The sequence below is a fragment of the Microtus oregoni genome, unplaced genomic scaffold, assembly GCF_018167655.1.
Source record: "Microtus oregoni isolate MIOR12 unplaced genomic scaffold, Mior012 000008F_ref0000371, whole genome shotgun sequence".
NCBI lineage: Eukaryota > Metazoa > Chordata > Mammalia > Rodentia > Cricetidae > Microtus > Microtus oregoni.
In genome coordinates this window covers 7,273,741-7,299,663 of record NW_024543067.1, presented here as the reverse complement: position 1 = coordinate 7,299,663, position 25,923 = coordinate 7,273,741, and the positions used below count along the sequence as shown (strand labels likewise).

Sequence of the window (25,923 nt, the reverse complement as noted above, 5' to 3'; positions counted from 1 at the left end):
ACACACACACACACACACACACACACACACACACTACAGTAAATAAAAATAAGTGTGAAGAAATTTGAAGTCAAGGAACTACAGAATAAATTGCCCAGGGCAAAGGCATAAATTAATGTATTTAAGAACTACCCAGGTATTAGGTCTCTAAAAATTATAAAATAATCAGCTGTTCACAAATGTAACCAAGAGGGGGAAATATTAAATACATGGTATAAAAATAATATTTAAAAATGTCATGGCTAGATAAAGAAGAGATGCTATAGAATAAATGCTATGAACATATTGGTGTTAATGAGCATTCGCTGGCAGTGGTTTAAATTAAGGACAACATCCTTAAGAGAATGTAGATGGCTGAAACTTTCTGGGGGAGTACAAAACTTCAAGTGGAAAGAAAGCCTTGCAAGAGTGATCGGGAAAATGAAATTGTAATTCGAAAGAAAGAATCTGAGGTCTCAGGAAAATGGAGTAGGTTCCTTCCCCTGCTCCCTTTCCACAGAACAGGACTTTAAGGTGTGCACGGAGAGCAGAGAGGGGCTCTTAATGGACAAAGAAAGGATAACAGTAACAAGCTGTTTTGGTGGGAGACCAGAATTCACAGAGTTTCCAAGTGACAATGAGTTTACCATTTTTACTCTCCCAGGACAGCTGGCGCTAATCAAAGATAGCTTGAAAGGCCCCGTGTAGACTCTGATATAGAGAGACCATTGGAAGATGTGTCAGAGCTCAAGCACAGATGTGCGTGTTGCTTCCTTCCTTGTTTGGGTGTTTACTTTCCGTTTCTCTTACTTTCTACTTCCAGACAAGCCCTTCAAAGCAGCCGGCAAGGATGAGGCTGCAATGAGAGAGGAACCTTTGGCACAGATGCAGGCGTATTCATAGACATTTACAAGACTGCTATGGGACAGGGATCTTGTAGCCTGGAAGGATTTATCAGTTGTATTGCTTTAATAAAACCCTGATTGGCTAGTAGCCAGGCAGGAAGTATAGGCGGGGCGACCAGGCAGGAAGTAGAGGCAGGGTGGTGAGAAGAGGATAATTCTGGGAAAAGGAAAGATGCAGTCTGCAGCTGTCATCCAGACACAGAGGAAGTGAGATGATAACGCCTTGCTGAGAAAAGGTACCAAGCCACGTGGCTAACACAGACAACAATTATGGTTAACGTACCATAATTGGTACTCAGGAGTTAATAAGAAGCCTGAGCTAATAGGCCAACCAGTTTATGATTAATGTAGACCTCTGTGTGTTTCTTTGGGACTGAATAGCTGCGGGCCGGGTGGGACAGAAACCCATGTCAACACAGGATAGCAGAGCACCTCAGGCCCTAAGTTCTGAGCAGAAGACTAACAGGGAATGTCAGGAAATAAAGAGTGGAGGTGGCAAGATGGCTCAGTGGGTTAAGGCGCTTGCTGCCAAACCTGACATCCTGAGTTAGATCCCTGGGACCCAGATGGTTGAAGGAGAGATCCAAAGCCCAGAAGTTTTCCTCTGACCTCCACAAATGTGCATGGACACACACACACACACACACACACACACACACACACAATATAAAATTCTTTTTTTTAAAGAAGAACAAAAAGAAGTCCAGACGGTTTTGGGAGTAAAGGATGCAGCGGCTCCAGCTCTTTTCTGAACTGCGGGCAAGGATTCTGCTCTCAATCACTTGTTGCATTCTCAGAATTCCACCCAGGACTCCAGCTGACCACAAGAGAAATCCCCAAAACATTGAAATCTGATTTGATGTTGGAATTCCTCCTGCGACCAACACCCGCAGAAGGCAGGATGGATATTATGATCTGAAGCTAACTACCAGCTACAAGAAGAGCACCAAGCTCCTTCTGTGTGTTTTAAAAACAAGACTTCTAGGTCCATTGACACAATACCCAAAATATCCAAGATACAACTGAAAACTACTCATCTTTCCAAAAGCAAACACCCCCCAGAAGATGAACAAGTTAAAACAGCCCAGACGCCATCAGAACCGCATCACAGAGTTTAAGGTAGGTCTCACAGAAATTCCCAGTGTGCGTTCATAAATGCTTCTTAAAATCAACAGGAAAACAGAATGTTCCATCTAAGAAATAGAAGAGAAGATAGAAGTAGAATTTTTTAAATTGTCAAGAAAATACAGTAAGTTAAAAAAAAGTGGGTAAAATATAGATTTTTGTGAGGTTTTTGTTTTGTTTATTATTTTAGGTTGTATATTTTTTGAGACTGAGTCTTGCTGTATAGTCTGTTGGGCTCAAATTTGCTATGTAGCCCAAACCAGTTTCAACCTCACAACCCTCCTGTCTCGACCTCTCCAGTGCTTGAATATAAGTATATGGCATAACGCTCAGCTAAATAGTCAATTTACATTAAAGCAGAAAAAGGAGGTTCGCTCTTTCTAGAACTGTACGTTCAGCAAAGGCATTGAAGAGAAATACCTTTCAAGTGAGAAGTTAAAATTCATTGTCATACGATCTAGCAATCCCATCCCTAGGCATTTAGCTGACAGAAATGAAAATTTAAGCTCACACACAAAATGAATGAATCTCAAAGTTATTACGCTAAGTGAAAAAGAAGTGCCGGTTTCTAAAAATCGCGTGCTATTCCATTCCAATTCTGTGTCCTTCTCGGGAACACAAAACAGATCAGTAGTTGGGGTGAGGCAAGGGTGTAATAGAGAGGAGGTGTACCGTGGCTGTGGTCATGGTTCCGCGAGACTGTTTATGGACTTAGAATTCATGAAAATCCACTTGGGCAAAAGATAATTCAGTTGGGCCCTAATTTTTAAAATAAAATGCATGAAGTAACCATGGCTAGAGTGCTGCCAGTGGGAGTGAGTGGTGGTGGTAGAGTTTGTCCCTAGGAAATCAACTGTCCCTCCCTGGCCCCTTGCTCATTTCACACAGCAGTGAAAGCAGGAAGATAAGCATCGGAAGGATGTTCCCTTCCCAAACCACCCTTAGTGACCTTTAGTGGACACTCTTTAGTGACGTAATTAAGATCACAAACGGCATTTGGTTCAGTCCTTGACCTCGGATGTGATGTCGATATATATATTTTAAAAAATAGGTTAAAAGTGATGAAACATGGCTGTACATCTGTGGCTGTCTGTAAGCATTCATAAGGGCTGTCAGAGACTCTAGAGAGGTCTTCAATCTATGACCTTCTCAAAGAGAGGCTGTCTCACACATTGCCTTTGGGAAATCCAAGGAGACGGGTAACATGTGGGGCATGTTTTTCTGTGGTTTGTTTCTGAGGAGGTAAATGAAATGGCTATTGTGACCCTAAAGCCAGCTCGAAATGTCACACAGAAGATTCACCAGTACCAGACACAAGCTTTGGGGTGCTTAGTTTAGGAGAACCTCTAGAGTTCTCGGTGTCTCAATACCAGGGTCTTTCTACTGTAAACTCCATCCCTAGGTAATTCTACCTACATGAAGTATAGAGTAGTGTACTTTCCTAAGTATGACAGGAAATGTCTGTTAAATTCTTACAAGTCACAAGAGGGCATCTTCCTCCCATCACCACTGCCTGCTGCTGCCATTCAACAGCAAGCTTGTAAATTTCAAAGCAGACAGAACCTAATTTCCAGCAGGAACCGGAACTGAACTTTGTCCTGCCTCTGCTCCCATTTCTAGACGTGTTCTTGCCATCCCAGAGGGTCTTTCCCTGGACCAGTCCAGCCCCTGCTGCCTCCAGTCCCACTCCAATCTCCCCTACACACATACGCAGCATCTTACTTTGCTTTGGCACAGGGACAGATGGCAAAGGTGCTGGCCTTGCTTTGGGAACTGGTCCCAGTAGGTACACAGGACCTGAGGTTTCCATTTTCTGCTAATCTTTTTCTGCTGATTTTGAAGCAGGATGCAGGAGAGACTAGCATGCCCCTTTAGTCTCCCGCCCGCTGATGCAATTGGTTGTTCCCTAGAGAATCTATTTCACAAGATGAAGCCTCAGCAGTTTCCCTCGGCTCAGCTCCATACTGCCAAGTCGTTTAGGTTCTTCTTCTACGTAGTATTAATATTTTATCATTTCCTGAGCCTATCTCTGTGCTCTTGTATAGGCCAGCCTTTCTCTCTGACTTCACACAACACATGTGTTGAGATGGATGACAGATTGTTCGTGGTGAAGGCTGTACTGGACACTCAAGCGATTAGCTGTATCCTAGTCTTTATGCGGTTGACTATACCCTCTCCAATACACAGACACACACACACTACCCAGTGTTTTCAAGGTGAAGTGTAATAGCAGTCTGCCCCTTGTTCTGAACCGTTTGCCATCGTAGTGTCAGACGCTTGACAGAAACAGCCTAAGGAGGGAGGTTAGCCTGTGGTGGCTTGGCTGCATGTGCTGAACAGAGCACCCCAGAGGAGGAAGCAGATGGACAAGAAACAGAGAGGGTCAGATTCAGCCCCTCCAAAACACACTCTCCATGGCCATCTCCTTCCAGTTCTATAGGCCCGACTGAGGAAAAGAGTCACAGATAAAAGTTGCTGCTGTTTTTGGTTTGTTTGTTTTTAAGAGAATTTCTGGGAGCTGTGCATGAAACCAACTCAGAACCTGGTTGTGCAGACATATCCAACTGCAAGAAACATTAGGAAATGTGGATGTCTTTGTGCTCAGCTGAAATTTGGGGACTTGGTTGCTCTTAAAGAGGAAGATCTGGATGTAAGAGACTAAGGTGACAATTAACTACTGTAGGTGTATGAGCTCAGGACACTCCTGTGGCCTGTCCTTGCTCTCATGAAGCTGAATTAAAGCGATCTCATTCTGCTCATTTCTTTAGGTGATGGTATTGGTAGGTTTTGCAAAATTGGAGCTCATAGGCAAGAATCTCATCTCATCTGAAAGAAAAAAGAGACTAAGGGTGTAGCATGTAAAGAGAAGCAGATTGGAGAACAGGAGGGAGGTAGGGGAGGAAGAAATGGGAGGAGAGGAGGGAGGGAAAACTGTGGTCAGGATGTTAAATAAATAAATAAATAAATAAATAAATATTTTTTTAAAAAGAGATGCAGAAGTGATTCTGAGTGTGTGTGTGTGTGTGTGTGTGTGTGTGTGTGTGTGTGTGTGTAGGCTAGAATCTGTTGTCAGATATCTTCCTCAATCACTCACTGCCATATTCTGTGAGTTATGGTCTCTACTGAGCCTTGAGCTCACCAATCCAGCTAGTCAGACAAGGAGGTCCTGGGATCTGCCCGCCTCTGATTGCAACCGCACATCACCGTGCACCATTTTTTACACGGATCCTGTGGTTCTGAACTGAGTGTCTCAGGCTTGTTTGCCGGGGACCTTACACAACCATTTCCCCAGCCCCCTGACACCCACACATGCTCGTGTGTGTGTGTGTGTGTGTGTGTGTGTGTGTGTGTGTGTGACAGGATCTCACCTGCGATCTAGAACTCTCAACCATTTGCCTCAGCTTCTCTAGTGCTGGGATTATTATATTCAGGAAGGCTCTACTCTGCCTCATTTTCCAAGGCTTTCTGAGCCGGGCTTCACCACCCAGGCCTTTCCCCAGCTTATGTGCTTGAGCCAAAAGTTCCTATTGTTTAAATAAGGAGGAACTGGATGCTCATTGCTTGCAACTAAAAGGTCTTAAAGCAACTCTCTACCTCCCTGGAGTTTTGTTGAAGGTGGGGGTAAAGGACACACAAGATAGCGCATACAGCAGTCACCATGGACCCAGAATGCCAGCTCTTAGTGATGTGCTTTAAATAACATGGTGTAGATGAAATCTAGAAAAACTCTCTTTTTAAAAGAGTTCCATGTAGATTGAGATCTTATCCCCTCTCAGAAGATCCAGATCTTTCTTCGCCCCGCTCCTTGTCCCTCTTGTAAACACAGAACAACTCCGGAACGATTTTTCAAATCTGCATTTTCTTCTGATGTAGTCTGACAGGGAGGACTAGGATAGAGTCCCACTCCCTTTTTAGTTCAGGATTTCGTAAGCTGGTACATTCTTAATGGTCAGCGAGAGCTGCTGGAAATGGGTCTTGGAGAGCATTCTTGAATAAAGGCAGTGATATGAGCAGCCAGTATTTACTGAGCACATGCTGTGTTCTGAACATATTTCTAAGAGTTTTACGATTTTATGATTTAGTCCTTAATATGTTATTATTACTCCAGTTTCCAAATGGGCAAAGCAATACAATCAATAAATAGTAAGCCAGGATTTCATGTCAGGGAAATTGATCCAAGAGCCCTAACACCTCGGCTTCCATGCTCTGACACCTCCCATGTTGAAGGCAGTTCACTAAAGAGCCTTGGAGTCCAATCACTCCTGTCAGAGACCAGGAGAACTCCCGAGTCATTTGATCCCATTGCAAAATAAAAGTAGGCACTGGGCCAAAACCCAGAGGTGATGGAGTTTTATATAAACACACAGGGTTCCTGATTTTTAGCTGGAATCTTTTAACCAAGGGTCCCACCTTTCATGTAATAAGTATGTGCCTTGTGCATGTACATCTTTGAGGTCTTACTTGGAAAAATCACCCCAAGTAACAGCTGGTATTCCCAAGTGTATGTATGCCAGACAGATCCCATTTGCTGAATCAGATCAAAATAGAGGGTTTTAAGAAAATTCATAGTTAAGAATTCACCATGAACTTCACACCCTCATGGAAGGCTTGCCTGCCCTTGCCAAGGTCAAATCTGTCTTCCCAAGCTCTTCTATTTAACCACGGTCAGTTGTAATTACACAAAGTATATGTGTATCTATGTGTATGCACAGAAAAGTATGTAATCATGCATATACATTTCATGTGTGGATGTCGAATTGGTGGTGATGGTGACAACACTTTTACTTGTTACAAGTTCCTAGAGGACAGAGTTCGCGTCAGTTTTCCCCCTGCTCATCCTCTTGGTACTTATCAAACATCACAAACTGCTACAGGAAGGAAAGAACCGACAAACGCATGAATTATCAGATGCAGGCAAGGAGTGCAGGAATTCTGCATTTGTGATGCGCAGGGTGGGCGCCATGTCAATAGCCCAGGATTTGAACTGGTTCTCAGGAGTTTGTGCCCTTAGGGGAATTATGCAAATATTCCCTTTGGGCGGCTTAGACACTCCCCACCCACCTCCTAGAGTGGAAAAGAAGCCCAAAAGGTGAGCAAGCAATTTTCAAGGCACTCTTTCAACTCGGCCAGCCCCCCGCGTGTTTTTCTCTACAATGTTTCCAATTACTGTGGCACTCTCGGTATCCAGATCCATCTCCAGCGAATTCCTCCGCAGCTCCTTGCCAGACATATGGGATCAATCAGTGCGCTTGTGAGGGAATGTTGACAGCATGACAGGAGAAGGGTTCTGGTGTCATGGAATCTCCAAGAGTCTTTAGCTGGATCCCAGGGAAGGGGGGGGGGGGGCGGGGAGGAGAGAGATAGGGGAGAGATAGGGAGAGGAGAGGAGAGAAGGAGAGGGAGAGGAAAGAGAGGACAGACGAAAAGGAGGGAAGTGACTCTGGCTTCACTGCCCCCTTCCTTCAAACATTTTATAGGCTTCGGGAGAGAGAGGGGAGGAGGAGAGAAACGAAATAGCCCAGAGCCAAAGGAGCAGAGCACTCCAGTCCCTCCAGAGTCCCGTCCGTCCCCCGAGCTGCCAGAGAAGTCTGGATCCTGTCCCCAGTGTCACATGCAAGGGCTCTGAGTCTCGCGGCCACTATCCCGGGTCCCGTCTGCACAGCTCGGACCATCAGGCTCTTCTCTGGCGCTCTCAGGGACTGTCGCCTTGCACTCCCTGGGGCCGCTGCTTGGTCCCCAGCGCGATGTGGTGGTGCCTGGCCGTCTGTTGCTGGTCTCTGACACTGGTGTCCGGCTGGACCAACTTCCAGCCCCTGGCTCCGTCACGCAACTTCAGCTTCCGCCTGTTCCCCGAGGCCTCGCCTGGGGCTCCGGGCAGACTGACCTTGTCACCCGCGTCCGGCGAGGAGGAGGCGATGGGGAGCAAAGTGGAGCGTCTGGGCCGCGCGTTCCGGAGCCGCGTGCGGCGCCTGCGGGAGCTCAGTGGCCGCCTGGAGCTCGTCTTCTTGGTGGACGAGTCGTCCAGTGTGGGCCAAACCAACTTCCTCAACGAGCTCAAGTTCGTGCGCAAGCTGCTGTCCGACTTTCCCGTGGTGTCCACGGCCACGCGCGTGGCCATCGTCACTTTCTCGTCCAAAAACAACGTGGTGGCGCGCGTGGATTACATCTCCACTAGCCGGGCACACCACCACAAGTGCGCGCTGCTCAGCCGCGAGATCCCGGCCATCACCTACCGCGGTGGTGGCACCTACACCAAGGGAGCCTTCCAACAAGCTGCGGTAAGACCCCGACCCCCCAGGCCAGCGCTCCAGGGTTCCTTCCGCCCAAAACTGCCATCCTCTTCTCCGGTGGGGTTCAGCCCCAGCAAGGCTCAACATGCCGGAGGGGAGGCGAGCTTCTCCAGCCTCACAAACAGGACCATTCTCCTGCTGTCCTTGTGGGAGTGCCTAGGGATAATTGGTTTAAAATACTTAGTGAGGTGTCAGGCTTCTCAAAAGATCCCTTTGACGGATCCTGAGAAGAAGGGACCCCTGATCTCCCTCTCACATCCACACTTGTGTGTATCTGAGCCGGAACAGGTATGGTTTCACCAAAACATTTGTGAAGAGGGGCAGGCAGTGAACTGAGGACAGCCCTGAATCTTTCTCACGTTGTAGAAAGAGCACACAGTAACTTTGCTTTGTTTATTTGTTTGTGACAGGCTCTCCTGTTTCCCACACTTGCCTCCACTTACTACATAGCAGAGTGTGTCCCTGAGTTCTGATCCTCCTGCCTTCATCTCCCAAGCACTGGGATGACTGCCACTGACCACCAAGACTTTATGCTACAGGTCTTTAGTAGATAAATGTTTAGCAACTGGCAAAAGTCAGTTTCACGTGGTAGACCCTTATAGAAATGTGTCTTTTTCCTAACTTCACAGTAATACATGGCTGAGCATAATTTGGAACACAGAAAAATAATTAAGGCAATCCAGGAAGTCAATGTTTGTGGAATAAATAAAACATAAAGGAGCGAGAAACCCCAACCATCTCTTCATCCTTAAAATTCCAGTTGATATACAGTTGAATATTGTCCCATATGTATATTTATATATTATTTCAACAAACTTGCTAGCATAGAGCTTTGCAGTCTGCATCCTTCAGCCATTGCATGTGACCCAAATGCACACTAGTTCATACTAGCCTGAGGCAGGACCATGGATGTCTGTAGAGGAAATTGGGTCCCCTGAGTTACAAGCAGTTTGTTGTAAACTGCCATGTGGATGCTGGTAAGGGAATTCATGTCGTCTGTCTGACAGTGCTCTGACCCCTGAGTCATCTCTCCAGCCTCAGGACCGCTGAGTGTTTTGAACTAAAGTATAGGCAGCACACATCCATGTCTTTTAAATAAGGAATTTGGGAAGCTCTCCTTGAGTGCCTCTTTTGGAGGGCTTCTTCAGTTCCTTATTTAGTAAACTGTATGAACGTTTTAAACTTCTCAGTCCACATTGTCACCTCCTCCATTGGAGAGCTCTATAAATCTGCATTCATCTGTCATGTTCACACAAATAGACGATTTAAAAAAAACATTTTGCTAACTTGATAGATAGCTAGAGGCATTGTTCTAGAAAGTTAAATTTTATAATTTTTGAGGAGGAATATTAGCTACTATATTTTATGTATGTAGCTAATATGTAGCTACTGGGCATTTGTCTTTATTTTTTTTTTCAGCCTGGTCATAGCTTTTGCCTTTTTGCTATTACAGGAATATTTGTTTCTTCTTAGTGATTCGCATACACTCTTTTTGTAGTGAGGTCGGGAACCCTTCTTGTATATGCAGCAAATGTATTTTGCAGTTTGTTGTATTTTACCTGCTTATTACAGTGTTGTGTTCAAGCCTTCTTTTGGTCAAGTCTATCAAAGTTTGCTTTTCAGATCCAAATTTGGGCAACTTTGGAGAGATGGCTCAGTTAAAAGCACTTGCTGCTCTTGCAGAGGATCCAGGTTCACTCCTCAGCACCCAGGTGGTGGCTCACAGCCATACTTAACTCCAGTTCCAGGGGATCCAGCACCCTCTTCCGAGCTCCCTGGGCGTTAGGCATGCATATGTTGCATATACAGCGTGCAGACAAAACACTCAGACACATATTATAAATAAATCTTCTAAAATTTTTAACAATTTATTTGTTTATACTGTTAGAATGACTGCCTTACTACTCAAATGAGAAACGCTTTCCACTTAACAGTCTGGTTAACCTGGAACTTTCTTAGGGGTCCCATGCAAAGATGTCTCATTTTTTTTTTTTAGTGTTAATTGTCCGAGCTCACTAGTTTGTTAGTTGAATGTCTCTCTCTTTTTAAAAAAGATTTATTTATTTTATTGTGTGTGTATGTATGTCTGTGTGAGGGTGCCAGATCCCCTGGAATAGGAGTTAGAGGCAGTTGTGAACTGCCATGTGGCTGCTGAGAATTGAATGCAGGTCCTCTGGAATTGCAGCCAGTGCTCTTAACCACTGAGCTGTCTCTAAATCCCCCAGGTGGTTGTCTCTTTAATCACCTAGTAAATGTGCATGGGCACTTGATCCCTCCTGGTCTTCTGGTTCATCCTGTCTTATTTTAAGTTGCACCAAAATGATTTAGTTGCTGTAACTTTACAATGTATTTAAACGTGAGATAGTGGGAAATCTCTTTTGGGTCTTGGCTTTTTCATCAGCCCTCCCTAGGTGTGATGCAACATAAAGTTGTATTGTTCTCATATAGTTCCAATAAAACTAATAAGATTTTTTGTTTCAGTATAGAAAATATTGAAGTGATTGGGAACTACTACATTTTTAGAACAGTATTATGCTCAACTATACCTTTTTATACCAATCAATAGCTGTGGTTTTTCAAAATTCCTGTAAATACTTTAAAAATTTAGACCAATATACAACATTATTATATATGAATCTATCCATTGTGGTATCAAGGATCAAGCCTGGGCTCTCCCATAAGCTGGGTAAGCACTCTATCACTGAGCTATATCCCCAGGTTTCTTTATTAACTTTTACTATTATGAGGCAGGGTCTCATTAAGTTGCCAAGGCTGGTCTTGTTCTTTATGATCCTCTTTCTTCAGCTTCCTGAGTAGCTGGGATCACAGGCCTGCTCCAAGAGGCCCAATCCATCTTTTGCATTTTATTTTAAATAATTGTTTTTGGATTCTCAAAACGTTCTTAATTTTTGTATCTCTATTTCCTTTTTATGCATATATCTTCCCTCATTTCTTCCCTCTAGCATGCCCTAGCCCCGAACCTCCAAATATGTCCCATGTCATGTCATTTCTTTATCTTTATTTTATTTATTTGTTTGCTTCTTTCTTTCTTTTTTTTGTTTTCTGTTTTTGGGGGGGATTTTTGGTTTTTGGTTTGTTTGTTTGTTTTTTGAGACAGAGTTTCTCTGTGTAACAGTCCTGGCTGACACTGAATTCACTTTGTAGACCAGACTGGCCTCGAACTCACAGAGATCGAACTGCCTCTGCCTCCCAAGTTCTGGAATTAAAGGTGTGCACCACCACCACCTGGCTTTTATAATCCGCAAAGTCCAGTTAGTGCTGCCATCTGCACGTGTGTGTCTAGGAGAAAACCTTACTATTCTGATCTAGTCATTCTTGAACCCCTGGGAACAGGGAATTCTCTTGTCTTCACTTCCCATGTAGTTGGGTGCTTGAAAACATCCCACATATTTGGGGCTACAGACCAGTGCTGCCATACTTAGCAATCAGATTCTTAGTAAAGTCTCTTAGACTCATGTCTTATTTCCTCTTCACAAATTGTACTTTACTAACAATGCACAGAATATGAAATAATCAGAAACGTTTCCTGCAAACAAACTGTAGTATGTTGATGTATAATATGTACATATATGTGCATATGTATGGGTGCATAAATAATATTTACCTAAATGTGAAGGAATTGCCCATTCTCTTCAGGTTTCTGTGTCGCCCCCTCCCCTCTTTTTCCAGCCTGCTGTTTATAATAGAAAATTCCCTTCTACTATATCAGTTTCTTTTATGATCACATGGTTTCTTGCCCTATGGTTAGCTATAATAATAGCTAACCATGCTGCTTGTAAGTGCAGGCTATTACAAGCAGCATGGTATATATTTGTCCACATCTCTGATCATCTTGTAAATACAAACCTCTGAAGGGACAACATTGCATCCGAGACTATGTGTGTGCCAACTTGTTCAGCAGAAAATGGCACCAGATTGTACTCCCATGTGTGGTGACCATGTAGTACTAGGGTGCAGAGTGGCCAGCCCAGGCCAGTATTTGAGTACTCCCTGGTTTTGTGTGTGAGGGGATGCATTCCCCTACTATCAAGGCTAAATATGCCCCCACGTGCTCTGCCCCCACGCACACTCTGACCAGTTCTCCAACTGCTCCTTTTGAATGCACCTTTGAACATTCCTGGCTTATCCCTCATTTTTCATCTGGGCGTGGTTCTTTCTCTTCCTGATTGGCAAACACACCTTAAATCTTAGTATGGCCCTAAGCTGACAATGAAATGCTACCTAATATTTTATCAATCTGTTGAATCTGGTTTTCTTTTCCTTTTCTGGCATGCTGTATAACACTTAAAAGGCTTTCCCCATGAAGTAACAACACAGGGATGGCTTTTTGGTTATTGAAATAGCTGCACCAGGCAGAATTCCCTTTAGACCACAGCCTGGCCTGCCATCCACTCCCAGTACCTTTCAGACCATGAAAACTGGCTCTATTAAGGTCAGCCATTGCCCACTTTGTCAAAGGGAACACGGCTGCCCTGGGAAAACCATACCGTGATCCAACTCTTCTCTTTAGTTTGCCCAGGCTTGCTCTGGAGCTCTGAGAATGCCGACCCCTACATGGGGAATGGGTCAAAGACACAGTGCTCCGTCTCAAGACCTGCTTTGCGCTGTCTCCGGCTTCCCCCTTCCAAATACTGCATATTGTCTTGGAAATCAGAGTGGACAAAACCAGGTTCCTGATGTATTGATTCTTTTTGGTGCCACCCGTGACTAGCAAACAGAGGTTTCTCAAATGTTTCTCTTAACTGAACTTTGTCCTGACTTTATTCTCTTTCTTCCTTTTGACTGAGTTATGAGGAGAGACAGAGGTCAGCTGGATCCAGTCCCTGTCCATCCAGAAACCTACATGCCTTTCTTAAAAACTTTGCAAGCCACTGATGGGCATACTTAGATATAAAATATGATATTTTCCCCCTTCTCCCCTCTCCCATTTCCTCCTCTGTTCTCTCTTCCTTTTCCTTCTGCTACTATGAGGAAGTCATTCAAAGACCTCAGAACAAAAACACAAAGACAGTCACACTCCATTTAAGGGGACTCCTGTCACTGTCCCCATAATATTTTTCTGTGTGTCTCATTGAGGAAAACTTGTGTTTATGCCCACCCTTAGCTTCAGGAAGCTTTACTAATGAGATGAAAGAGCAAGATAGATGCCGACATATCTGATGGATATCAGAGTCAATAAAATCGTGTTTTTAAAACTGCTCAATACATGGCAAATTGTCCAGAGGTATGTATTATCAAAAACTTCCTATTATATAACTGAAATCTTATTGGCAATTATATTTGTCATTACCCAGATGCCATGGTATATATTTCTAAAGCTAGCAGTTGGGAGGCAGAGTCAGAAAGATCAGGAGTTCAAGGTCAGCCTTGGCTTAGTAGCAAATTTGAGACCAGTTTGAGCAACGTGAGACTGTATCAAACAAACTATGTACGTATGTATAAGGAAAAGGCAAAACAACCCTCCAGAATATGAGCAGTATTCATCTGCAGGGAACATATTTATCAATTTGAGTATATATGTTTCCCTCCATTTGTAAATGTAGTTATAATGATCACATCCAACTTACTAGGAAGTAAAGTATCAATCTCATACATGAGCAAAGGTGACCAAAAGGGGACAATACCTTTGGAACTTCGAGAGGTCCACCTTAGTATGACTGCTTTCAAGTATAAAATGCTTTTAGTCCTTTAAATATTTATTTGCTTTATGTGTGTGAATATTCTGGCTGCGAGGATGTGTGTGCACCATGTAGGTGCTTGGAAACAAACCTAAGTCCTCTCAAGAGTAGCCAGTGCTTCAAATTGATGAGGCCTCTCTTCAGCCCTTAAAATCCCCCGTAAATGTCAGATCTTCCCCTTAATCTTCACGAGAATGTAGTATCTACCCCACAGGGCAGCTCTACTTGCAAAACCAAGAAGATATTCAAGTTTCTTGTCTGGAAGTGGAAATGAAAAAATTCCAGTCTTGCTTTGTCAAATGCCTGAGGCTGTAGCGTTGAGTCTGCCGGGGGTTTGCAAGCTGTGCTGGATGCAGGAGTCACCGTCTGTGCCTTCCTGCTCACTCCAAAGGTCCTTCACTCCCCCCGCCCTCCCGGCAATTCACACCAGATCTTGATTGAGGCTGCAGACACACATAACAACCTGGGTACTGGTGGCAGGGGCTTCTTCAGTGCCTGGAGACCTCTGCAAAAAAGGAGACCTGATAGTTGAGCTATGACACCCAGCAGGTCCTAAGGCTGCAGTGGAAAGAAACGACTCTCTCCCCTGGGTGAGAGGCCAGGAGACAGTGCCCTTCCTTGGCTTGTCACGCATGCATAGGTCAGTGACTAATGTTCTGTCACGTGTTCTCATTTTTCCTAATAATGAGCATCAAAGAACATTTCCAGGGAAGAAAGGAGAGATGTCTTTTTTTTTTTTTTTTTTTAGACAAGGTTTCTCTGTGGCTTTGCAGCCTGTCCTGGAACTAGTTCCTGTAGACCAGGCTGGCCTCAGACTCACAGAGATCCACCTGCCTCTGCCTCCCAAGTGCTGAGATTAAAGGTGTGCACCACCACCGCCCAGCAAGAAATGTTTTCTAATATCTGATGTTATCCCACATAAAAACCCATCACATCAAAGAATCCATTTTTCTTGGTTGACTCTCCTTCCGTAGCTCCCCAGCTTTACCTGAGTTATGAGTTTTGTTGTTTTGGTCCAGTACAAGGGGGGCTGTTGGCTTCTTGACATCAGGGGAGATGTTTGTTGCTTGCTCGGGGCATCTCTTTGCATCCTTGGCTCGCGCATTTTTGCCTCAAACCAGGTCATCCTATTTGCATCCTAAAACCGCACTCATTAGTCCCGTGGTACAGCATCACCTTCCAGCTGCCTCTGAATGAGCCCTTGAGAAAAAGACAGCACCTCATTCGCTTATTTCTGGGTCTTCCTTCCCAGCACCGTTTCTACCTAGGCTTTGTCTTTTTAATCACATTTTCCAGAAAATATATGCACTCTTGACTTTTGAGGGTTGCTTCAAAAGGAATGATTTGGGGAAAGTTGTTTTTGGAACTTTCTGGCCTTAAAGATACCAGAGTTAAGGCTGTTTGCACACAGGTCACTCTAATTAGTAAAACCTCACATCGCAAGTAAGCTGCAAGGGACGTTATAGGAGATTTTGTCTTCTGTCGCCCGAGATTCGGTGCCAAGACCCATGGCTGGCAGTAAGGAGCCCTGTGCATTCCACGGGTTAATGAGAGGCACTAACAATTGAGAAGAGTATGTTCCTCAGAGTTCGTTGTGTGGATCCACTCCTGCATAGTCAATCACACCCCTCCTTCCCTCCCTCCCTCCCCTCTGCCTAATGCCTTTCTCTGGCCTTGACAAGCAGGCAAGAAGGAAGTAGAGAAACAGAGCAAGAATGGAGGTATTGGATTTTAACGGAGAGTGGTATTCTTATAGAAAACCAGGTTTCTTCCATCTCTTGTCTTCTGTGTTTCCCTTGCTCGAACTGGGCCGAGGGAAGCCCCACAGCATCTGTGCCAGCTGTTAATTTAGCTGGACCAAAGCCTTGATTTGACTCTGTGACTGGAAATACAGCCTGGGTCTTGATTTAGAATCGGACAGAAGTCTAACCCAGGAACAGCATCCGAAGTTAGAGGTAGCTGATCTGGGAGGTGATCCAAGCATCTCCGGGTAGGAGAGGAAGGAAGAGAGACAGGGATAGGAAGGATGCCAACGACAACAAGTGGTAGTTGGTGTTTAATTGCACCGTGGAACACTCGGAGCCAGAATCCATGCAAGCCTCAAGCCTTAAGCATCACAGCTGGAGGATGAGGGGAATCGCGGGCCTTTTCAGACCTCCTCATGTCGGGCTGAGGGTTGAGGGTTGCTGCGGTGGTTAATTCTCTGTCGCCGGGCGATGGTATGAGGAGTCTGGGTAGGAGGAAAAGGTGCAGAGAGGAACGGACAAGGGCTAGGGCTAGGGGTCCGTGGTGCAGCGGATGCCATGCATGAGGCGCTGGCTTCAATCCCCAGCACCACAAAACAAAGATGTGTGGTTTTACATGGGAGGAGAGTCATGGGAAGCAGCTGTGCCCGAGTGATGCTCCAACCTCTAAACAAGAAAACCACAGTAGCCTAAAATTGTTACCGAAGTAGAAGGTGAGCAAAGACTGGAAGATTCTCCAGAGAGCCCATCATGGGCCAGCCGTCGACATCCCACAAGTGCAGAAAGCACCACTGACGACTTTTCCTTATCTCCTTTCACATTCTCTATTGCAATATTCTCTTTCTCTTCTGGCTTCAAGGCTAAAGAACTAAAGACGGGACTTATCTGGCAACAGTGGCCACTATATCAGCAATATATTTCTTTTCAGGAATTTTGCAAAGTGCTTCTTTTGACATTCCAAAATGTGGGAGAAATAACGCTTGAGCTGCTTTTCCTGTTCTGTGATAAAATCCCCTGCCAGAAGCAACTCATGAGGGGACAGGGTTATTCTGGCTCACAGCCCAAGGGCACAGGCGGTCAAGCAGGGGCAGTTACAGAAGCAGGAACACGAGGCAGCTGTCCCGTTGCATTTGCAGTCAGGAAGCAGGGAGCTGAGAATGTTGGTACACAGCTATCTTTATTCTCATACCCATCTAGGTCCCAAGCCTCGGTGGGGAATGGTGCTTCCCACGTTTTCATAGCTCCTCCCAAGTCAGCCAGCATGATCAAAATGATCTTTTGCAAGTGTCTTACTTTTCTATTGCTGCAATAAAGCACCATGACCAAAGCAGCTTATTAAAGAAAGTGTTTAGTCTGGCTTACAGTTTTAGAGGGTTTCAGAGCCAAGAGCTCACATTTTACTCCACAACCACAAGGGCAGAGGGAGAGAAAAATCCCACAAGTCTTTTGAAACCTCAAAGTCTGCTCCCTGTGACACACTCCCTCCAGCAAGATCACACCCCCTAAGCCTTCCCAAACAGTTTCACAAACTGGGACCAAGTATATGAGCCTGTGGGGGCATTCTCAGTCAAACCACACAGAAGGCATGGCCAGGAACTTGTCTCTTCCACGATTCTGGAGCCTATCAAGTTGACAATCATCAATCACCACAAATAATACAGGGAAAGTAAGGACAAATAATCCAGGGTATTTAGTAGCTAATTCTCTCAGAACACTCATTGGCTAACATTAGATCTCCCCAGGACCTAGCAATAGCATTCACCATAGTCTCAGGGTCCTTGCACAGTGACACGTTCAGTAAGGTAATGTTGGCACAGTAAGGGTAATCTGGCGTTTCTCTGACTTCTCTTCTGCTCCAGAACGGTGCAGTTAGGATTCCTAGGGGTGCTCCCCTTTTTAAATCAGCAGCAAGTTGGAGCAAATCACCCTCCTGTGGGAGCAAGAGGAAGCATACAGGTATGGATCCCTGTAGCTTTCTCCTAAAATCTGGTTAGGGAATCATAGGTCAGCTCCTATAAAGAGAAGGTTGTGTGGTGAGCTCAGAGAGAATCTGCATGTTTTAAGCTTCGAAGCACATGTCCCCTCTATGTCAACATCAATATCACCTTTAGCCATCTCTAGGGTCCTCATCAGTATAGGGTTTGGGAGCCGTTCTTTTCCATTCCCTATTCAGGCAATGCCAAGTCCTGCTTGTGTCGGGTGGAAGTGGGCAGTTAGTTGTTGGAGAGTCACACCTTTCCAGAATCTCTGATTCTGTGTCATCAGCCTCCATGAGCAGTCACAGCTCTCAATAAAATGCTGGTTGTATTGTAACTGACACTTGTCAGGTCTGTTCTGGCAACATCGTAGGAATTAAATCATTACAAATAGTGGGAGTGACAAGTAATTACCAGGTCCCCCTCTAAGCACTTTTCCTGTGTGAGGTGACGAAACCCCCACAAGAGCACACTTCAGTTAGGTTATATATTACTGTTATCACCCCAAAGTACAGGGGACACAATGGAAGTGAGTTAGACCAAGGTCATACTGTGAATAAGTGTGTGAACTGGAATTCAGATCCAGGGAGTCTACACGCAAAGCTACCTCTGTAGTCTACACTGTATTGTCAGGAGGTCTAGTGCAGGCAAGATGTACTCATGTGAGTTTGAGGGTGATGCTGGTTGATGAGTCTTTCTGGAGAAGGCAGCTGGGAGAGAAACCTTGGATGTGGGGTGCTGTTCTGTATGCTGTGGATATGTTTAATTACAATGGGTTAATAAAAAAAAAAAGAGCTGTTTTGACCTCTGGCAAGGCAGAATATAGCAAGGCAGGAAATCCAAGCAGAGATAGAGGAGGAAAGAAGGTGGGGTCAGACAGATGCCATGTAGCTGCCGAAGGAGAAAGATACCAGAACCTCACAAGTAAATCATGAGCCTCGTGGTAAAATATAAAATAATAGAAATAGGTTAATGTAAGATGTCTGAGTTAATAGACCAAACATTTTGTAGTTGTTATAAGCCTCTATGTGTTTCTTTGGGACTGAATGACTCCAGGATCAGGCAGAACAGAAACTTCCATCTACAAACCTTGGTAGATAGATCACAAAGGCAATGATAGAACAGACACAACCAAGACCCATTAGCATTTGGAGGCTGCCATTTTTATTGATGCTGTCTGAGGTGCCTGATAATCCCTATTGGTCCTCACTGGTTCTGCCAGTCCAGATAATTGCTTTTCTTGTGTATTTTCATGTGCTGTAGTTGGATCAGCTTCCACCCCCCACCTCCCATGCCAGTCACTGTAGAGTCATCCGTAGACATTGCGGGATCATATCAAGTATCTTTCCAAGTCTCTCTTATTTGTCTAGATTTTTGAATTCTCAGATTTACCTTATCCAAGATAGCACTATGTCATATTCATTACTGAGATAAAGATATAATGCAAGGAAAAAACTTAAACATTTTTAGTACTAGACACCTAAATGCCTACTATCAATCATGCAGCTCAAGATTAAGTTTATAAATTTAATTGGTCTTTCAGCTAAATTTTATTTATTCTAATTTGAGATCTTCAAAGTTTATCCCCCCTCAACACACAAATGTATTTCATGTACTCTACGTATTAAACTAGGTTTTTTAAGTAAGTGTAATTCGTTAAAAAAAATGTGTGTGTATGTGACCACATGCACATGGTGGTGTGCATCTGCATACTGGTGTGTGTGTGTGTGTGTTCTTGCACCCTAGTAAGTGGGCATGCTGTTGTGTATGTGTGTTGTGCACGCACACATACCTCGGTGCAGGCATGAGTTACAATGTGTGTGTAGAGGTCAGGGAACAATTTCAGATGCTGGTCCTTACCGTCTAATTTGCTTGAGATGTGGTTTCATCTCCATCCAGTTTCAGGAGAGTGTCTTGTCTCTGCCTCCTGTCTCACCACAGAAGCACTAGAATTCCAGGCATGTGGGCTGCTGAATCCGATGTTTTTTTGTGGGCTCTGGGGATCTAAACTCATTCTCTAAAACATAGCCACTAAACCATCTTCCCAAGTCTCTAAAGCATTTCCTAAAGAGCAGTCATTGTTCTAAAGGTATGCATGCAAGTGAACTGTACAGGTTATTTAGTCTCCTAGAGACAACACTATGTTCAAAATAATTTAAAAGTCTATACCTTTGAACAATGACACATGTAAATATCTTAGCAGTCCCTAGTTGACAATTTAAATGCAGACACCAGTTGAGTAGAACCAGAAATATTTAGGAGTTCAGAATTTATTTTTAATTTTGGAATATTTGCACAAGTGTAATGGAGATGGGACTTAAGTCTAAGCATGAAGCTTGTCTACATTGCATGTACACATAGCTTGGAAGACTTTTTATAGAATAGTGTCAATGATTTTCCTTGTGGACAGAAGTTTCATCGTTGGAATTTTGTGCTCATGACATCAGTTTGGAGCTGGAACATCCCTGTTTTGTAGCATTTTGGATGTCAGATTCTCAGATTAAGGGTCCTGCAATCCTGCACTTGTAATGCAGCATCTAATCCACAAATAAAGCTCAATACTAAATCATTTAAAGGACTTTAATTTCTGCTTTCCAAAGATATAAACAGAGCACTTTATTCCATGTTTAATTAATGTAGTTATTTGTGCAAGCCAGTATAAAGGAGAAAAAAATACAACAAACTTCCAAATATCATTTACTTGGAATGCTAATAGATGTCACAAATTGAATGTGTTTTTAAAAATAAATTTACGTAACTACAACAAATAAAAGACATCATAAGTTCATGAACTTAAAAGTCTTCCTTCAATCCTCACCCCTTTGAGTTTCCCATTTCTTAGTTGATTGACTTTAAAAAAAAAAAAAAATCTCCCTGGCTTTGTGAAGTGCTGCAGACTAACGCTGTTAAAGCCCACATATTTTCAATTGAACAATTAGAATTCCTGCATCTTTCCTGTATTCTAACCACCTGTTGATGTTTTCCTTCCTGGTTAATAAAATGTCTCGTAAAATGCATCATTTCTTTCCTAATGACTTTGCATCATAAATAATACTTTCTCAGGAATTCATACACTTGAGTTTTCCAAACTTTCCCACCCTGCTGCCCAGAGTCTGACACCCATGTGGAAAGAGAGTTGACCTGGTAAACTTCTCTAGCATCTTCTCTACTGGAAACATCGAAGCATACCAGTTAAATCATTTCTTCTCTGTGTGGGTTTTTCACGCATGTCAACTAACAACACTCTTTACTGAGAATCACCACGACCCGTCCCCACTTGACCACCCATGGAGGTTGCCAATCTCTGGCTTTATCAGTCTCTCACAGGTTGACAGGCTCCTTTTGGTTTCCCTCCTAGCGATTTGCATTAAGGCACAAGGAGCCCAACGAGAATAAAGTTCTCCTTTGTTTTACCAGTAATTGGGGAATATAGAGTCAGTACACAGGGCACAGGAGTCCCACCAATGTAAGGAAAGTAAGCAAGGACGTGCAGAGAGGAACACACAACATGCTGTGTCCCCCAGGAACAGAGAGCAGGTGGAAGACTGAAGGGGGAGGAGCCACATCTCTTCCTAGAGACCTCTTGTTTCTCCTTCCAGTCTTTTCTTGGGTTCTGTTTTTCTCTCTGACCTTAGGTTGGGAAAAATATTCTTATGTACAACTTCCCACTTTGTTTAGACCAGCTAAGTAAACATTCAATCCTTATGGACCACCAGGTCTGATTAAGGCATCTTTTAAATTTTTAAATTTTAAAAGTGAGTATGGTCAGATGGCATTATATACATGTATGATACTGTCAAGAAGCAAATGTTAAGATAAAAAAGAAAGTGCTGCATTTGACTTTGAAAATTAGGAAACACAGTATTTGTTATTTTCTAATAAACTGCAATCTAAGAAGGTTATTAGAATAAAAAACCTTTAAATCAATGATAACCATGATTTTTCAATTAACTTGCACTTATGTTTCAGATGAATCAAGAAAATGCAACTTTCATAGTTTTGATTCTTATTCTTATTTAATTTGTGTGGATTCATTGGTACTTATATATAATATATAAAAAATACTTTCTAATTTTTACTTCTGAATTTGGATACTGAACAGTTTCCCATACAAGAAGATCTTCTCCTAAATAGTATGATTCAAGTATAAGCTATCATGTAAACATAACCATGACTGAACTTTTTAAAGTGTATCTTTCATGTATCTGCAGCCCCGGGGATGGACCCCAGGTCCTGACACTAGACAAGTGTACCACTGAGTTGCATCCCTAGCCCACAACTGAAGTTTTAATCTATTCATGTTCATTTGTTACTATAACATTTTATAATTAAAATACTTACTTATACATTTTTCTCAACATCTCTATTTTTTTATCTTGATTTTCTTTCATCTGAAGTAGGATCTTTTTATTACAGATTTACCTCTGTGTTTTTGCCCCTTCATATTAGCTGGCATTCCCAATCTTCAGTAATGGAGACCTTTGTCTCATTCTTGAGTTTAATGAGGACTCTTCAAACATTATTTTGGCCATTAGTTTCATGATCATTTTTATTTGTCATATTAAGTAAATATTCTTCTATTCTTTAATTCACTTGCAAATTACAATTGTGTGGCCACTTCCCAATGATAGTTGTAGTACTTGAGATTGTCTTTGTCCTTTGATTTTTGGATGTGAATCACAGGAATAAATTCTTTATATTTGGTTTTTGAGCACTAAATGATATTTGATAATATTGTATAGGCATTTAATACATCAATTACTATTATTTGTACTAGTGTGTGTGTGTGTGTGTGTGTGTGTGTGTGTGGTGCTTAAGTGTGCCACAGTTCATGTGTGGACATCAGAAGATAACTTGTAGGAGGAGTAGGTTCTCTTTCCACCATGTGGTTCCTGGTGGAACTGAATTCAGGCTTGGTAGCAAGTACCTTGCCAGCTCAATTGAAGTTGTTTTATGAAAATTTCCACGTCAACAATGCAGCTTATTTTGGTATTTACTTTGGTATTGTCTGTGATAGGGTGACAATGTGATTGTCTGAGATAGGGTGACAATGTCATTGCCTGCAATAGGGTAGCAGCTTGCTTGTCTGTGATAGGGTAACAGTGTGTTTGTCTGTGATAGTAGCAGTGTGCTTGTCTGTGATTGATAGGTTAGCAGTGTACTTGCCTGTGGTCGGGCATTTGGTATTCTGATGACTCTGCCTTTACCCTTCAGATTTTCTGGACCTCTGGGAGGAAGGAATGGATGTTGGAGGTTGGCATGAGTAAGCAATTGTTGGTCCTTGCAAACCTGTTCTGTTGTTTTATAGTTGGATTAGGTCTGCTACTCATCAACTCCAGTGCACACCACTTTCTAATTTGATGTACGGTCCCGATGGGTCCATTTCAAACTGATGCGTGTCCTTGTTTAATAACTAAGGCATGTATGTGGGTGGATGAACTCTGGATCCATAAATCTGAGATTAAGTTCTCCTCTGAACTTCTGTTCCTCTGTGATTTGATTAGACTATCAGAAAAAGCCTAAAGTCTCCCTGAGCCAACATTTTTTCTCATTCTAGAATTTCAGTCTATGAAGGTTGAGTAAATACTTATAATAAATGAGACTTACTAAATATAATTCATTTGAAATTACAAGATTAATGGAAAGGCTCCATTACTGTAGAACACTCTACTTACATTTCTAACATTTTTGTCCAATTTGGTTAGTGCTTCTTTTCCCTCACCAAAGAGCAAGCACAATTAGGAAACACTCAACACAGTGCCTGGTATATTATAGAGATCCAATACAGATGTGTTGAAATGGTCTTGAAGATGATATTTGTCAGTTTTCGGTTCAGAAGAGCTCCACGAGATTCACTCTGACAGTTTTGTGTCTTGGGTTTATTATTTTATGCTATTGGACGTATAAAGAGCAAAAATTATACCATGTATTGACTTGTTCATTTGCAGGTTTTCATGTTAGTCTGGAGACAGGGTTTCATGTAGCTCAGGCTGGTTTGGAATTCCTGATCCTTCTACTTCTGTTCTGGATTACAGGAATATATCACCATGCCTGGCTCCCAGTCACCAAGAGAGTAAGAACATAAAATTAATTTTTCACATTTAAGTCTACTTTAGGACATAGTCCGACATACAAGCATCAACCTTAATCTGATAGAGTCAGAATGATGAAAGATGAACAGAGTCACCAAGGTGGGTTTGCTTTGTGAAAGAAGAATTCGAAATTTCTACAAGATAAACTTTGAGTCTAAACACTGATAGACTAGTAAAAGAGGGTGGTACATGTTGGAAAAATGAAGAAGAGTTGTGAGGAATTTTCAGGTCAACCAATAAGAAAGGATTTTCCATTCCAAAAGCCCCAACTAGGCCACCATAGCTAAACCAGAGTGAGGAGGTGGCATAGAAGACTCAAAAAGAAGCAGGCATGTGGGAAGAGAAGTGGCTAAAAGGATTATTTAGGATTGAGTTTCACTTTACAGACTGATTAATAACATTGAAAGTCTGAAACATGATTGCATTGGATTTCAGAAAAATAACCTTCATGGCAGGTCAGAAAACGGGCTTGAAAGAAGAAGTCCCTTCTCTAGAGATGCTCAAAGGGGCACCTGGAGCGAGGCTGGGACAATGAGATGAAGAGGTAGGCAGGTAATGTGGGTGAAATGCCCTGGTTTGGGTGGCCACTAATAGTGATAGAGCAGAACAAGGGCATCATAGGTTACTCCAGGACGATAGTCTCGGAAGGCAGGGGATGTGGGTCCCTCTTTGAGGTAGGGAAGACAAATGGTGGGAACCCTTATTGGTACATGAACTGAACGTACTGGGTTTGCAGCCCCTGTCACACGTTCAGGTAGAGATGCCCACGAAGGGAATCTTGGAACTTCATGTGGCGGAGTCTTGGAGTTTAATTTAGTGTAGGTTTAGGAGCCATTGGTTTGCCGGTGAGACTCAAATGACATTTTCTGGGAAAAGCCCAGAGGAGAGGAAAAAGAGAAAATACGAAAATGATGCAACTCTCCATGGTAGAAGTGAGTAAAAGTCCTCTAAGTCCACTATCAGGAGGCAGTCGAATAGTTTGATGTGTGTTGTCCACCACACTTAAACATAGGCTTGCACACTTACACAAATACATAGGTTTACACGCTTATACTCACATAAATACAGTGCATGCACACCAGTCTCATTCGTGGTATTTCCTTGTATTTGTTTAACTGATATTTCTTGTTAAAATTAATAGTTTCTGATTTTTTTTACTGTTTCAAATTACACTGAGATGCAAACCCTTTTGTCTATTTGTGTGTGTGTCCATGAGTATTTAATTAGGACAGTTATAACTGTAGTACTTACTGGCAAATTGTGTGAAAAATGTAAGACTTTGATCACTTTCTCAAACGATACTCCATATGTCAGGGTTCAGGTGTCTTTCCCATCAGTCTCTGCCTTGCCACATATTTAATAACTTAAAAATATTTAAATAACCACAACCATATGAGAAGTCTAAAAGAATGCTTTTATTTTTACCTATCATATTTTGGCATTAATAAAACTAAATATTTTTGCATATTCTACCAGTAGCCTGCTTAACCTCCCTCCTCTTCCATCCCTTCCTTCCTTCCTTCTTTTTTTTCTTTCATTCATTGCCTTTGGTTTGGGCAAAAGACACACCTAGTTTCCTGTTACTTTTCTCTTCCTAGTTAGATATCTGTAAATTTTCTTTATCTTTTAAGGATAGTAAAACGTTGTAATAAACATGATGTGTATGTTTGTTCCTTCTTTTCTAGTGTTGATTAGATGGATAGATAGAGATTTATACAGAGAGAGAGAGAGAGAAGACTAGTAACAAAACAAAGTAACAGTTTCTAATGACATGCCTTAGAATCTTCACTAGAAGTTTCAAAAGAATCCTAAGTAATAGTAGAAAAAAACTGAATCACCTTTGCTACTTGGGATCTGCTAACTTTTTGCAAACTTTTGTCTCAAGATAAATAATTTAGGGCTAGCAAGATGACTCAATGGATAAAGGAACTTGCCACCACACCTGATGATCTACGTTCAGTCTCCATGTCCCACATGGTAATGGAGAATTGATCATTGTGAGTTATCATCCAGCCTCCACACATGCACATGGCATGTCCATGCCCCACCACCACAGCTAATCAGTAGACAAGCATCATTAAAAAACTAGAGAGCTAGTTCCAGGACAGGCTC

The 25,923-nt window shown here is 42.8% G+C and overlaps 1 protein-coding gene across 1 annotated transcript in view; it reads left to right on the top strand.

Moving 5' to 3' along the window:
- The first annotated feature begins 7,575 nt into the window (after positions 1 to 7,575).
- Positions 7,576 to 25,923, top strand: part of Svep1 (sushi, von Willebrand factor type A, EGF and pentraxin domain containing 1) — a 154,486-nt gene continuing 136,138 nt past the window's right edge. The window contains exon 1 of the mRNA XM_041657727.1: positions 7,576 to 8,287. Within this exon, the coding sequence (XP_041513661.1) occupies positions 7,754 to 8,287 (534 nt within the window). The 5' untranslated portion in view covers positions 7,576 to 7,753. The remainder of the gene's footprint in view (positions 8,288 to 25,923) is intronic.